Genomic DNA, 14,868 nt, shown 5'->3' on the forward strand with positions numbered 1-14,868 from the left:
TTTGCCATCTTTCCTTCAGTCTTTGCTTAATAATGTCTTTGATTTCAGTTTTACCTATGTTAATACTTAAATCAATCTTACTTCTTTTTGTTACCTCTTTTGCTACCTTATCTGCCATTTCGTTTCCTCTAATGCCAACGTGTGCTGGTACCCATAAAAATATGACTAGCGAGGCGGGTTTGGCGCAGCAAGGGAGGGGGTTGTGTGGGCGAGACTAGCGGCTGAGGCGGGCGGAGAGGAGAGGAGAGGCGCGGTCAGGGCCGGCGCTCGGTGGACCAAGGGCGGAGGCAGGCAGCAGGAGGGAGGAGTCAATCTGCCGCCGGCCGCACGATACACGGGCTCACTCGCACACCGGGACATCATGACGGAGAACGGCAGCGGGGGCGGCTTGGACTCGGAGCCGAATGGCGGGCTGTGCTGCGGCTCGGAGCCGGGCGACGTGCTCCGGCGGATGCCGAGGAAGGCCGAGCCGCCCAACAAAGTGACGGTGGTGCTGGGCGCGCAATGGGGGGACGAAGGCAAGGGCAAGGTGGTGGATCTGCTGGCGCAGGATGCCGACATAGTGTGCAGGTGCCAGGTAAGCGAGCCCGCTGGCAGCCAACTCCGGCCGGCCGGCTGGCGGGGAGCGAGCGGGGCCTCAGCGTGGGCCGCTGGTTCTCCCGCCCACCCGTCGAGCCCCAGGCTTTGGCCGAGGGGAAGGGGAGAGGCCGGGCCTGTTCCGGTCCCTGTGGCCTCAAGCCCGCTGCGGCGAGACCAGCCCAGGATGGCGGATTGAATCAAACCGCATTGGAGGGGGGAGCACGCCCACCATCTCGCCATCATCCCCCATCCCCATCCTTCACTCGTTTCTCCACCCCCTCTCTCACCTCCACTCTCTTCTTCCTCCCATAACTTTTCCAAAACAGTCATCTCTTTCTGTCCTCCATCCCGTTTTCCTCACCTGCTCTTTCTCTCCCACTTATTTATTTCTCCTTTTTTGAACCTGTCCTCCCTCTTCTCACTCATTGCTGACCTCTTCGTTTGGTTGTTTGGTCCAGCCTGCCCCGTTTTGGGGTTCAGACTCAGACCGTTGTTTGCTCCTTTTTTCACTGCGTGGTTCAGCAAAGCGCATGAACCCTTGCCGCGTCTACTTCAAGCGGAAGAGCTGCTGTATTTTTGTTGGTTAGAGACGTATTTATGTAAGATGTTTATTATCACGTCGCCGGCGTATCTTCATCTGGGTTGATAACGTCCTTGGCGGGACGAATATTTCGGGAAAGCTGCCGAAAGCTGCACGTCACTTTCTGGTTGCTAGTCTGAGTAACAGACCCACTTCCTTTTTGCCTTTAACACTACTCTCACACTTTCCAAGACGCAGTAGTAACATTACATAAAAGAGAAGAGAGCCTCCGTTTAAAAAAAACCCGTTACTATTTGTTTTCTATGGAAGCTGCATATGTTAAAGGAAATGGTATTTTATTACCCCATTATCTATTTCTCTCCCTACCCCCTTCTCCCCTCCCCCCCCCCTTCTTCCTTCCTTCCTTCCAAATGTAAACTGTTACCAGGACTGTATGGAAAAACAATTGCCTGGCTCAAAACTATGCATTTATATAGTTATTTAATGTTGCAGTGGATCCCAAAGAGTAGGGTTGTCGCAAAAATTTGAGATGTTAAAAATTAAGCCTGTCATTTTATCCTATCAGATAAAACATTAAAAAAACTTTAATTTGATAACCAATTTACTTTCATATCTTCAGTATTAATAAGGTTATGGTCATATTCATACTCGGAAATTAGCATCTTATTCCCGATTGTTTTTCCATTAACTTAACATAAAAGCTGTGATCGAGGGCAAGGGCCGTTTACACAGACATGTGTCCAACATCCACGCTCAAGATAATCAAAATCATTATTTTTTGCACAACCATGTCATAAGAACATCTAAATTATCTGTATTTTGTGTAATTGTCTATCCATGATCAATATTTTCATACTAATATCTGACTAAACACTTCCATGGTACATACAGATATCGGGGCCAAAATAACTTATTTCACATCATCAGATTAAAATGAAATTACACCAAACACTAGATAAGATGTTAAATAAACGTCCTACATACCTTTTATTTTGTCCTGAACTTGATTCCGTGATTTGGAAGGTGTTGAAGTTGAGCCCGAATTTCAAATCCAGCGATCCAATAGACCAGCAACGTTTTGAAAATAAAACGTGAACGGGATGACAGAACGAGATTTCCTCTACATCATAAGCTTGTCGTACGAGGAAATCCCTCCCTGACAACCAATGAAAAACGTGCATTTTACTCCCTCACCCCACCCCCCCCCCCCCCCCCAGCCTCTCTAGTTGCACGCACAGGCAGTGGGCAGATCTAGAACGCCACTGATCGCGGGGATTGTAACGTTACTACAAAGAGTGTAAATAACAGTATGAAACAAAAATTGACATTTAACCATGCAAGATATTGACATTTGTACCGAGAGGCTATTTGGCCATGCTTGTGTCAAAAACAGTCATACTGCACAGAAATGGGTCCCTTTGCTATGCCATCAAAGCCAAAAAGACTATAAAAAGGGAGCTCATGCAAGATTTAAGAGGATGAAATCAGACGGGTCATTTGACGAATATAAAGAAAGAAGGAAATAACTCGCGGGCAATTAGAATGGCCAGCAGGGACCACAAAATGGCTTTGGCGAGTCGGATTAAAGAAATTCACAAAGCTTTTTATGCCTTTGTTTAAAACGAGGGTAACCTGGGAGAAAGTAGGACCGCTCAATGATCAATTTCAAGAGGTCTAGAAAACAAAAACAGGGATGTAATCCTGAGGCTCTATAAGCTGCTGGTTCGGCCGCATTTGTGGTATTTTGGGCACCATATCTGAGGAAGGATGTGCTGACTCTGGAGAGGGTACAGGCGAGGTTTACAAGAATGATTCCAGGATTGCGTGGGTTACTATCTAATGGCCTCAAGTTGGGGTAGTACAACGGGATCTGGGGGTCCTTGTACATCAGTCTATGAAAGTAAGCATGCAGGTATAGCAGGCAGTGAAAAAAGCGAATGGCACGTTGGCCTTTATAACAAGAGGAATCGAATATAGGAGCAAAGAGGTCCTTCTGCAGTTGTACCACACCTGGAGTATTGTGTGCAGTTTTGGTCCCTAATTTGAGGAAGGACATTCTTGCTATTGAGAGAGTGCAGCGTAGGTTTACAAGGCTAATTCCCGGGATGGCGGGACTGTCGTATGCTGAGAGAATGGAGCAGCTGGGCTTGTACACTCTGGAGTTTAGAAGGATGAGAGGGATTCTCATTGAAACATATAAGATTGCTAAGGACTTAGACACACTAGAGGCAGGAAACATGTTCCCGATGTTGGGGGAGTTCAGAACCAGGGGCCACAGTTTAACAATAAGGAGTAAGCCAGTTAGAACGGAGACGAGGAAACACTTTTTCTCACAGAGAGTGGTGAGTGTGGAATTCTTTGCCTCAGAGGGCGGTGGAGGCAGGTTCTCAGGATGCTTTCAAGAGAGCTAGATAGGGCTCTTAAAAATAGCGGAGTCAGGGGATATAGGGAGAAGGCAGGAACTGGGTACTGATTGTGGATGATCAGCCATGATCACATTGAATGGCGGTGCTGGCTCGAAGGGCCAAATGGCCTACTCCTGCACCTATTGTCTATTGTTAACATATGATCAGCGTTTGACGGCACTGAGCCTGCACTTGCTGAAGTTTAGATGAGGGCTGAAACTTTCATTGAAACTTACCGAATAGTGAAAGGCTTGGATACAATGGACGTGGAGAGGGTGTTTCCACTAATGGGAGAGTCTAGGACCAGAGATCATAGTCTCAGAATTAAAAGGGATTCCTTTAGGAAGAAGATGATGATGAATTTCTTTAGTCGGAGGGTGGCGATTCTGTGGAATTCTTTGCCACAGAAGACTGGGGGCCATGTTAATGGATATTTTTAAGGCAGGGATAGATAAATTATTTATTTACGGGTGTCAAGGGCTATGGGGAGAAGGCAGGAGAATGGAGTTAGGCGGGTGATATAGATTAGCCACGATTGAATGGTGGTGTGGAGTTGATGGGCCAAGTAGCCTAATTTTGCTCCTATCACATGATCAAAAAGGGAATTTGTGCTTGGAGTCTGATGTAAGAGAGGTATTAAACAAGAACTTTGTGCCTGTTTTCACCAAGGAAAAGGAAATGGAGGAGAGTGTGATAAGCATGGAGAACATTAATTTGCAAGGGCACTTTGAGATTAGGGAGGAGGAGTTGTTAGGGGTCTTGAAGAGCATTAATGTGGTTAAATGGCAGGTTATTGAGTGAGACGAGAGAGGCGATTGTGGGAGCCTTGACAAGGATATTTGTATCTTTGTTAACCACGGGCAAAGTCTGGAGTAGCTATTGTTCCTTTATTTAAGAAGAAAAGTAGATAGAATCCAGGGAATTATATGCTCATCAACCGCATGTCAGTGGTAGGGAAGCTATTGGAGACGATACTCAGGCTTAGGATTTGCTCCCATTTGAATGAATTAATGAATGAATCTCTTTATTGTCATTGCACATGGTACAACAAAATTTAAAAGTCAATCCCACAGTGCGATTCACAAGAGCAATTTTAAATATATAAGAAAAGGTAAAAATATATACATATTAAAAAAAAAAAATACAGATAAATAACAATAGCAGTTGAGATAGAACCATTCAGTTGAATGTGAGTGTTATTTCTTATTTTGCATTGTTAATTTCACGTATAGCTATGGGGTAGAAGCTGTCTCTGAGTCTGTTTGTGCGAATTTTGAAAGACCTGTACCGTCTGCCAGAGGGCAGCAGGTGGAACAGATTGTGTCCAGGGTGGGAAGGGTCCTTCAGGATGTTGGCTGCCCTGCCAAGGCAGCGAGAGCTGAAGATGTCCTTCAGGGAGGGCAGTGGGCAGCCAGTGATTTTTTTGTGCGGTGTTGATGACCCTTTGAAGGGCTCTCCTGTCCGCTGCAGAGCAGCTGGCATACTATGTGGTTATACAGTACGCCAGCACACTCTCGATGGAGCAGCGGTAGAAGGACACCAGCATTTGGAGGAGAATGGGGTAGCCTGATCGCTATATATAAAATTGTGAGAGGCATAGATTGGATAGATAGTCAGGATCTATTTTCCTATAATGGAAAAATCAAATAGGAATAGCTTTAAGGTGTGAGGGGTAAAATTTAAAGGAGACTAGACCATGTGGGACGTGGCCTTCATGGTGTGATTGTCAGGAGAGAGAATCTCAACATTTTTTAAACACTAACAACTCTTTTATTTTTCATCGATGGGAAAAATCCTCGGCACCTGATGAACAGAGGGGGACTCTGAGTAAGATTGCCAAAGATCACAGCCGTACGTGGTGGCGTTTTTTCTAAAATCAATACACAGCGCAAACAGGAAGTGATTAGATTTTTAATTATATGGAAGGCAAGGCAACTTTAATTAGGCAAGGCAACTTTAATTAGGCAACACAGCTTTAGCATTTCCAAACCAATGGCAACATTGGTTTACAAACTATATTTTCAAACCACATTAAGGGCACTGACAGGTCAGTAAAACCACTCACAGTTTAGTAGACATGTGTTCAGTGTTATTCAGTGTCGGCACCCAAATTATGGAACGATCTGCCTCTCCACATTAAACAGGCCTCTTCTCTGTCTGTTTTTAAATCACTTCTAAAAACCCATCTCTTCTCCATGGCCTTTGATACACAGTAAGATGTCGACTTTATTTACTTGATTTAATTTCTTTTTTGATTGCTTTATTGCGTGGTTATTATTTTTTACTCATGTTTTATGTCTTTTAATTTATTGTTGGATTTCATATGTAATTTTTGTGCTTTATGTGAGCTGTTATGTTCTGTTATGTTGTCTGTTTATGATGTCTTGTTTATTCTTCTGTACAGCACTATGGTAAACATTGGTTGTCTTAAAGTGCTTAACAAATAAAATTGGATTGGATTCACAGCTAGACTGAGAGACGTGACCCTCTCGCTCCCCATTCTTGCAGCGACTGACTGAGGCACTCAACATTTTCGGGTTTAAAGTCCCTCCGGAAGGGGGCATGGCATCAGGAGAGAGAATCTCAACATTTTGTAAACACCAATAACTTTTTTATTTTTCATCGATGGGAAAAATCCTCTTGTCTTGCGCAGCGCAGGGGGACTCTGAGTAAGATGGCCAAAAATCACAGCCGTAAGTGGCAGCGTGTTTTCTAAACTCAATATACAAAACAACAGGAAATTGTCAAGATCAGACTTTTAGTAATATAGATAACGGTTTTACCACACCAAAAGGTGTATCACTCATTGCAGGTACCTTGTCAGCAATCGGAATATTTTTTGATCAGCTGTAAACTTGGCTTAAGAATGTAAGAATTGTGTAAGGATTACATCTGTGATGAGAAATAACATGGACTTGTCAGACTGCTACAAGGCTTTTGAGGCATTGAGGCAATGCCACTGCATTTAAAAATAGTGTATGATTTCGCACATTTATTAATTATTCAACATCATGATGTACTGGCACTTATCTGGCTAAACTCCATAACCTGTAGCCTGTGAAAATTTGAATAACTATCAATTAATATTTTTTAATTATTAATATGTCACAGAGCACTAAGAATTAATGTTCTGATCTTGTGTGTGACTTCATTTGGTGAATTGGATGAAGATAATAGATGGAGCTGGTATGGATTTTAGGGTTGCCTTTTTTCCAAGTTGGAATGGATCTTGAACTGAGCTGTGTGAGGTGCTATTTTGGAATTAATCTGTACTGCAAATTATCCTTCAGAAAGTTCTTATTTTGTTGTCATTGAGAAGCGCTGCAAAAGATTTTCTGAAGAGATTGATTTCTTTTCTCAAAATCGCAGACAATGCACTCTAAATACAAAATAAATCAGCCTGGTAATGTTACTTTAAAGTAGCGGGTGAAAGAAGTAAAACATAGGGGTCTAATGTTATGCTTAATTTGATCCATAGCAACTAGTCAAAACTGTCAACAAAACAAACAACAGCTATTCTGAAGTTTAATTTCTGCTGTCACTCAGCAACTGTTGATCAGCAACCAATGTTAGAGACAAGGAACTGTAGATGCTGGTCCCGACCTGAAATGTCGCCTATCCATGTTCTCCAGAGATGCTGCCTGACTCACGGGAGTTATGCCAGCACTCTGTGTCTTTTTTTAACCAGCACCCAATGCTGTATGTTTTAGGCTGAGAATAGAACTACCAAACTCTGCAATACAAATTATCAATTCAAGTTATCATCTAATAAGGGATAAGGGTTTGGCACTCATCTGCTCTAAACTGGCTACTGAACGTGGAGTCAATTATCTTCTGCCTCATTCTAGATAACCTTGGTGTGAACTTCTCTGGCTGAGGGAACAGGTGGCAGATCAAGTCACTTGTCACTATATTTTATCTTGTGTTGGTTATATTTGGCTTCGTAGAACTGCTGCATGAAGCAATTCAGCAGTAGATGTGACTGCTGGGGCTGTGGAGTTGCCTATTTACATTGTTCAGTTTCTAGGGAAAGGCAACACTTCCTCATCTATTTAAAAAAAAAAGAAGAAAATATCATCTTGGTATGTACAAGAGCTGCACGTGTCAGGACAAGATGGCGTACCCCTACTGATTTTATCAAATCAAATGTTGAGGTATATAGCTGGCTCTTGAAAGAGCAGTCAATAATCAATCCCAGTTGGAGACATGATACTGCAGATGTTGGAAAAAATGTGTGAGCAAAAAATAGTGCAAAGGAATTGAGCAGGTTAGGTAGCATCCGTGGAGAGTAATGGACAGGCGTATTTTCAGTTCGGAACCCTTCTTCAGTCAGATGCTGCCTGGCCTGCTGAGTTCCTCCAGCGCTTTGTTTTTTGTTCAGTCCCACTTTCCTGTTGTTTCCCATAACCTTGCATTTAAAAATAGCATGCAATTTGTTATTTATTCTTTTGAACTTCATAATATACTGACACTCATCTGGGATTGAATCTATATTGCAAATTGAAATGCCACTTTAGTTTAGTTTATAATGTTCACATGTACCGAGGTACAATGAAAAGGTGTTGTTTGTGTGCTATCCAGTCAAAGGAAAGACTATACATGAATACAATCAAGACGTCCACAGTGCTAGATAAAGGATACAACATTTAGGGCAAGATAAAATTTGATTAAAATAGTTCAAAGGTCTCCAATCGGGCAGATGGGTGTCAGGACTGCACTTTAGTTGATGAGAGCACCATTTAGTTGCCTAATAACAGATGGGTAGAAACTGTCCCTGTATCTGGAGGTATATGTTTTCAAACTTCTGTACCTCTTACATGATGGGACGGGGGAGAAGAAGGAGTGACCTCGGTGAGACTGATCCTTGATTATGCCGGCAGCGGAAATGCAGATGGAGTCAATGGAAGGGAAGTTTGTTTGCGAGATGGTCTGGGCTATGTCTACAACTCTGCAATTTCTTGTGGTCTTGCATACATCCCAATGCTAGCCTACAGCACAGTAAATACCAGCCTACAGCACAAAATTATTAAAATACATGGGATGAGTACTCTGAGTTGCATGATAACAGCATAACACAACCATAAGAGCCATAAGAGAGAGTCTGGTGCTGGATTAAAATATTGTCTTTTAAAGGCAGAGTTTAAATACATTGCCAAGTTAATGGCAGAGTATTTGAAATTGTATCAAATTGCTCCTCGTCCACTGTGGTCAATTGATGGACAGTGGAAGCATATTCAATCCACTCATCACTCTTCAGAAGATTGGCAATTTCGGCATTGGTATTTGATTTTGTAAAATTGAAATATTTTTTCTACGCTAAAGGGCCTGTCCCACTTAGGAGCCCTCCACAGCAACCTCTGGTGCCCTTGCCCGCCACCCATGATCGCTGCAAGGTCACCACGAGGTCACAGGAAGTTTTGGTCACTCTCCCTAACGGTCGAAAATGGTTTCCGCGTGGCCGAGTCTTCATCTAGGTTGCTGCTTTTTTTTCATCATGATTAAAACCGGCCTCGACTAAAAATAGGTCGCCATTTGATAAAATCGATCATTTTTTTTTAGTCGCAGGTCTAGTCGTAGCTGGTTGTGATGCTAGTCGTAGGTAGTCAAAGGAGGTCGAAGGGCAGTGGAGTGGGGTCGCTATTTACTTACAGGTAGTCGAAGGCAGCCGTAGGCAATCTCCTTCGCTGACCGGCCATTTTGATGGGCTCATTGGGGTTTCACGACCTAGAAGACCCACCAGTAGGTAAAATGCCCGCTAACTTTATTATACTTCTTTAAACTGTCTCTACTCCTTCTCCCTCCCCCTTCTCCCTCCCCCTCCTCTCTCCTTCCCTCCCCCTCCCCCCTCCTTCACTCCCGCTCCCCCCGCTCTCTCTAAAGGACTTATCATACTCTGTGGCAGCCATTTATCTTCATCGTGCAGGCAGCGCTACTCCGCTCTCCATGGCCCCCACCTTCGCGATGTGTTTGTGTGTGTGTGTGTGCGTGGTCTATAGATGCAGCTCGCGGTTTCAACGTGGCTGGTCGATCCAGTTCGAGGCTTTCCAGGTGAGTGCCCTCGAGCTTGAAGTTCGAAGGCACTCTTCTGGACTCGCGGATTCGGTCGTGGGACAGGCACTTAAGTCTATGATCAGCTATTGCTTAGATCAGTGGAAAAACCCCTTTCCCCAGATAACTTGTCTACAAAAAATCGCCTTAATCTAGTTTTGGTTTTATTTTAAGACTAGAAGTGTGAGAATGCACTTACCTGCTTTTATTTCGATAAATTATAATTTCCCATAATGTCTGCATTTTGATGACTGGATTATGTAAATCACTATTGATTCGTACTAATGTTCCTTCTTGCTACTTTTGCTGGAGAGGCCAAGTACTCTAATCCAAAGGTCATCTTCACTCCATATTTGATTTTTTTCATCAGCTCTTCAAGTGCTGAAATGTCCCGAAGTTTGACTATGATCTGTCGTGGGTGGGCTGGATCTGCTTGTGATCTTGGCTTAAATCTAGGTATTCGATGTGCCACTTCAATTTCCGGTTCCACAGGTAAATTGAGTACGTTTGATTAAGTTGGCAGTGAACTCACGGGCGTTGTTCCCCTCTGCCCCTTCTGTTACTCCCAGTATTCGTAAATTTTGGCGTCGTGAGCGAGCTTCGAGATCAAGACATTTATCTGAGACTTTTGCCAGTTGGCTCTTGAGGCTGTCTAGTTCTAGCTTCATTCCCTGCATATCTTCAGCCAGTTGATCACCAATTGTTTCCATGTCTTTTATTTCAGTTACATGTGAAGAAACAATTACATGCACAGCCTCAAACTTCTTCTTAGTTTCTTCTTCCCCTTTATTAATTCTCCCCATTAGCTCTTCATGCACTTCCTCAATTCGTTTTTGCAATGCAGTCAATAACTTTTTGATTACCAGCATTGATGTTTGACATATTTTCCATCAATTTAACATTAATATTTTCCATCATTTTTGAGTTTCCAGCCTCAATATCCTTTCTCAGTTCTCTTACCGAGTTCTTTATCTCCTCCATTTCATTTTTCGTCTTAGTAGCCATCTCAGTCTTGGATCTTGTAGCCATTCCAGAATCCACTTCAGAGGTCTGTTCTTCAGTTTTCTGTGTTTTCAGCAGTTTTGAGATTGTTCTCTGAGGGCTCTGAGCTGAAGACAGTTTTTTCATTTAAAATCCTTTATCCTCTGTTTTAAATCACAGCGCTTACTGATGACGTCATCAGCGCGACGTCCCGGGGCTCCGGTGAGTTTTTGAATTGGTCACGACCTCCAGATCCGTTTTAACGCAAAAAAATCGCGATTTTACAGCAGCGGAGCTAAAAGTTCCGACTGCTAGTCCAGCATGGCGCTACCAGAAGTCTCTTAATCGATTCTTAATCGATGGGATAGTGCCAGCCTCAACTACCTCCTCTGGCAGCTTGTTCCATACACCAACCACCCTTTGTGTGAAAAAGTTACCCCTCGGATTCCTATTAAATCTTTTCCCCTTCACCTTGAACCTATGTCCCATCTGGTCCCCGATTCCCCTACTCTGGGCCAAAGACTGTGCATCTACCCCAGGGGTCGGCAACCTACAGTACATTTCTTTACAAAAAAATTGGAACTGATATAATCCCACGAACTGGGAAAAAGGTTAGTTGGATTGGTGGACACGGTTCCACTGATGTAAAAGTGCAGAACGTTGCAGCGGCTGCTGTGCTTGGTGCTCAGCGCGCCCCAGAGCCATCTAGCCCCGTGCATCACCCAGGGGAGGGTCAGTGTCAGGGCCCCTGGTGGCCGTTGGTTCGTGTGGACGCGGCGGCCAGGAATCCAGCGGTAAATGGACGGGACTAGGCCTTGGAGAGGAGGGAGGGGATGGGGGAAAGGGAGAGAAGGGAGGAGAGGGAGAGGTGGAGAGGGAATGGGGAAAGGGATGGAGACAGGAGGGAGGGAGGAGAGGTGGTGGAGAAAGGTGGTGAGGGGTAGAGGGGGAGGAGAGATGGAGAGGGTGGAGGCGAGAGGGGGAGAGAGAGTGAATGTGGGAGGGGAAGAGAGGGTAATAAAGGGTTCACATGGTTTAGGTCAGAGGGGTGAGGGTAGTTTCAATAGCAGTGTCTCAAACTAACTGCTATGTTCAGTAGACATAATATTGCTTAAATATATAAATATAAGTCAAAGTTTAGTTAGTATGTATTATTACCTCCACTTGTTAACTAAGATGAAAGATGTAGCCCGCCATCCGCTCAGATATGGGTCCTGGCCCCTATGCAGAACAATGTTGCCGACGCCTTATCTACCTGATCTATTCCTCTAATGATTTTATACACCTCTATGACATCTCCCCACATCCTCCTGCGCTCCATGAAATAGAGACCCAGCCTACTCAACCTCTCCCTATAGCCCACACAATCTAGTCCAGGCAACATCCTCGTAATTCCTTTCTGAACCCTTTCAAGCTTGACAATATCTTTCTTATAACATGGTGCCTAGAACAGGACACAATATTCTTAATGCTCTCACCAACGTCTTATACAACTGCAACATGACCTCCCAAATTCTATACTTCTATACCGCTTTGAATCATCACAACAGCAGCACTCACCTGCTACAGCCCTGTTTCCACCCTCACCTAGCTCCTGTACTACTCCACTCACTGTAACGGAGCACGATGTCAGACGGGTGCTCCTGGCAGTGAACCCCAAGAAGGCTACCGGCCCAGATGGAGTCCCTGGTAAGGTGCTCAAAGCGTGCGCCCACCAGCTCACTGCCATCTTCACCAGAATTTTCAACCTCTCCCTGGCCCAGGCAGTTATTCCGTCCTGCCTAAAATCAGCCACAATCGTCCCTGTGCCGAAGAAGTCTACCATCACCAGCCTTAATGACTACCGTCCTGTGGCCCTCACTCCGGTAATCACGAAGTGCTTCGAGAGGTTGGTCCTCCAGCACATCAAGGACTATCTACCACCAGACCTCGACCCCCACCAATTCGCCTATCGCCAAAACAGATCCACAGAAGACGCCATCACCGTAGCTCTCCACTCTGTGCTGAGCCATCTGGAGCAGGGGCAGAGCTACGTCCGGATGCTCTTTGTGGATTTTAGTTCAGCCTTTAATACAATCATCCCGGACATTCTCATAGGTAAACTGGTCACTCTCGGCCTCCCCACTGTCACATGTGCCTGGATAAAGGATTTCCTCACCAACCGGCCCCAGACTGTGAGACTCGGCCCCCACCTCTCCTCCACTCGCAGGTTGAGTACCGGTTCCCCACAGGGCTGTGTGCTAAGCCCCCTCTTATACTGTCTCTACACCTACGACTGTAGTCCGGCCCACAACAACAACCGCATCGTCAAATTTGCTGACGACACTACTGTGGTCGGACTTATTTCGAAGGGAGACGAGGCAGCCTACAGAGAGGAAGTCCTGAAGTTGACAACCTGGTGCTCAGAAAACAATCTGGCTCTGAACACCAGGAAAACAAAAGAGCTCATTGTCGACTTCAGGAGGCACAGCACCGACTTAGCCCCCCTACACATCAACGGCGAGTGTGTGGAGAGGGTCAACACCTTCCGGTTTCTCGGTGTCCATATCGCTGCTGACATCTCCTGGACGGACAACACGACAGCGGTCATCAAGAAGGCTCAGCAGCGGCTGCACTTCCTGAGGGTCCTCAGGAAGCACAACCTGGACTCTAACCTGCTGCTGACCTTCTACCGCTCGTCCATCGAGAGCCTGCTGACATACTGCATTACAGCATGGTATGGCAGCTGCACCATGGCAGACAGGGAGAGGCTTCAGAGGGTAACCAGGACAGCGCAGAGGATCATTGGCTGCCCTCTCCCCTCCCTGATGGACATCTACACCTCCCGCTGCCTTAGCAGGGCAAAGAAGATCATCAAAGACAGCTCCCATCCTGCGTTTGGACTGTTCGACCTGCTGCCCTCTGGAAGGCGCTATAGGTGCATCAAATCCAGGACAAACAGACTCAGGAATAGTTGCTTTCCGAGAATTATATCTACTATAAATTCAAATTCACACATGCACTGACTACACCGCCCAACACGGACTTCCATCTGTATATATGTATATATGAATGTAGCGCCGCAGAATTTGTGCACCTATTCCCCCCCCCCCCCCCATCTCCCTTCTGTTTTTTGTTTTCTGTCTCTTGTTTTTTGTGCTAAATTGTATGTATGCACTGAGTACGAGCAGCTTTCAGTTTCACTGTACATGTATAGTGACAATAAATGGCATATCTATATCTATCTATCAATACTGACTGATGAAGGCCAAAGTGCCAAAAGCATTTTTAACCACCTTATCTACTTGCGACTTGACCTTCAAGGAACCATGCACCTGTACTCCTAGATCCCTCAACTCTATACTACCCAGAGGCCTACCATTTACTGTGTAGGTCCTGCCCTTGTTCGACATCCCAAAATGCAACACCTCACACTTTTCTGTATTAAATTCCATCAACCATTCCTCGCCTGTAGATCAAACAGTATTGCTGATTTGATCCGTGTCTGGTTTTGCTGTTGACCTGATCCATAATCCATGTCAGGTTTCCACACTACCACCTAGTGGCATGCGGGCAGCCATGTTAGTTAGTTCAACTTGCAACTCCGAGCCTACAGTACTCATTTTGGTGGTCTCTGTATGGAATCTCAACCTGTATGGTTGATCCCCTAGGTGGCACTGCAGCTTCACAATACCGACCGTATTGACCTCGCTTCCCCCAAATGCGAGAAGAGTAACATTGTTGGGTTTTAATAGCTCTGCCATCCTCGGATGATTACACTGTTCCCGAGACAAAACATTGCATTTTGCTCCAGTGTCGATTGTCACCTTGATCACTTTATTGTTCACTGCTAAGGTGGCCATTTTGTGTGATAACCGAATGTGCCTGCAGAACGAATCCATCGACGTTTGGCCTCATGCCCATGCTGCTATTGGACAAATCTGACAGGGGCTCAGCCTGCAGTAGATTTATGGGCTGCTTTGACTGCTCTCTGTTAGGTCGGGATCTGCAACATCTCCAGAAATGGTTTTGCCTCCTGCACCCATGGCAGGGCACTTCTCTCTCTTAGCCAAGTGTGCATCACCACAGTTATTACATTCTTGAATAAAACGAACCGCAGGATAATTAAACTGTCTGCCTTGTTAATTCTTGCCTGGGTTGACTGCGAGATGAGGCCTGAGCGCTCTCAAGATGACCTTTCTAGTACTATCTGAAGCTACAATGCAATGAGCAAAGAGCATGTTTTTCTGGTCTGCCATGTCAGATTATATACGCCAGAGGGTACAGTCCTGCACTGTGTGCAACAGCATGGCTCCACATCAACAGAAAGAGCCC

The 14,868-nt window shown here is 45.1% G+C and overlaps 1 protein-coding gene across 1 annotated transcript in view; it reads left to right on the top strand.

Annotated features, from left to right (window-relative positions):
* The first annotated feature begins 253 nt into the window (after positions 1-253).
* Positions 254-14,868, top strand: part of adss2 (adenylosuccinate synthase 2) — a 69,688-nt gene continuing 55,073 nt past the window's right edge. Inside the window, exon 1 of the mRNA XM_055639298.1 lies at positions 254-577. Within this exon, the coding sequence (XP_055495273.1) occupies positions 362-577 (216 nt within the window). The 5' untranslated portion in view covers positions 254-361. The remainder of the gene's footprint in view (positions 578-14,868) is intronic.

Source organism: Leucoraja erinacea, chromosome 8 (assembly GCF_028641065.1).
Source record: "Leucoraja erinacea ecotype New England chromosome 8, Leri_hhj_1, whole genome shotgun sequence".
Lineage (NCBI taxonomy): Eukaryota > Metazoa > Chordata > Chondrichthyes > Rajiformes > Rajidae > Leucoraja > Leucoraja erinaceus.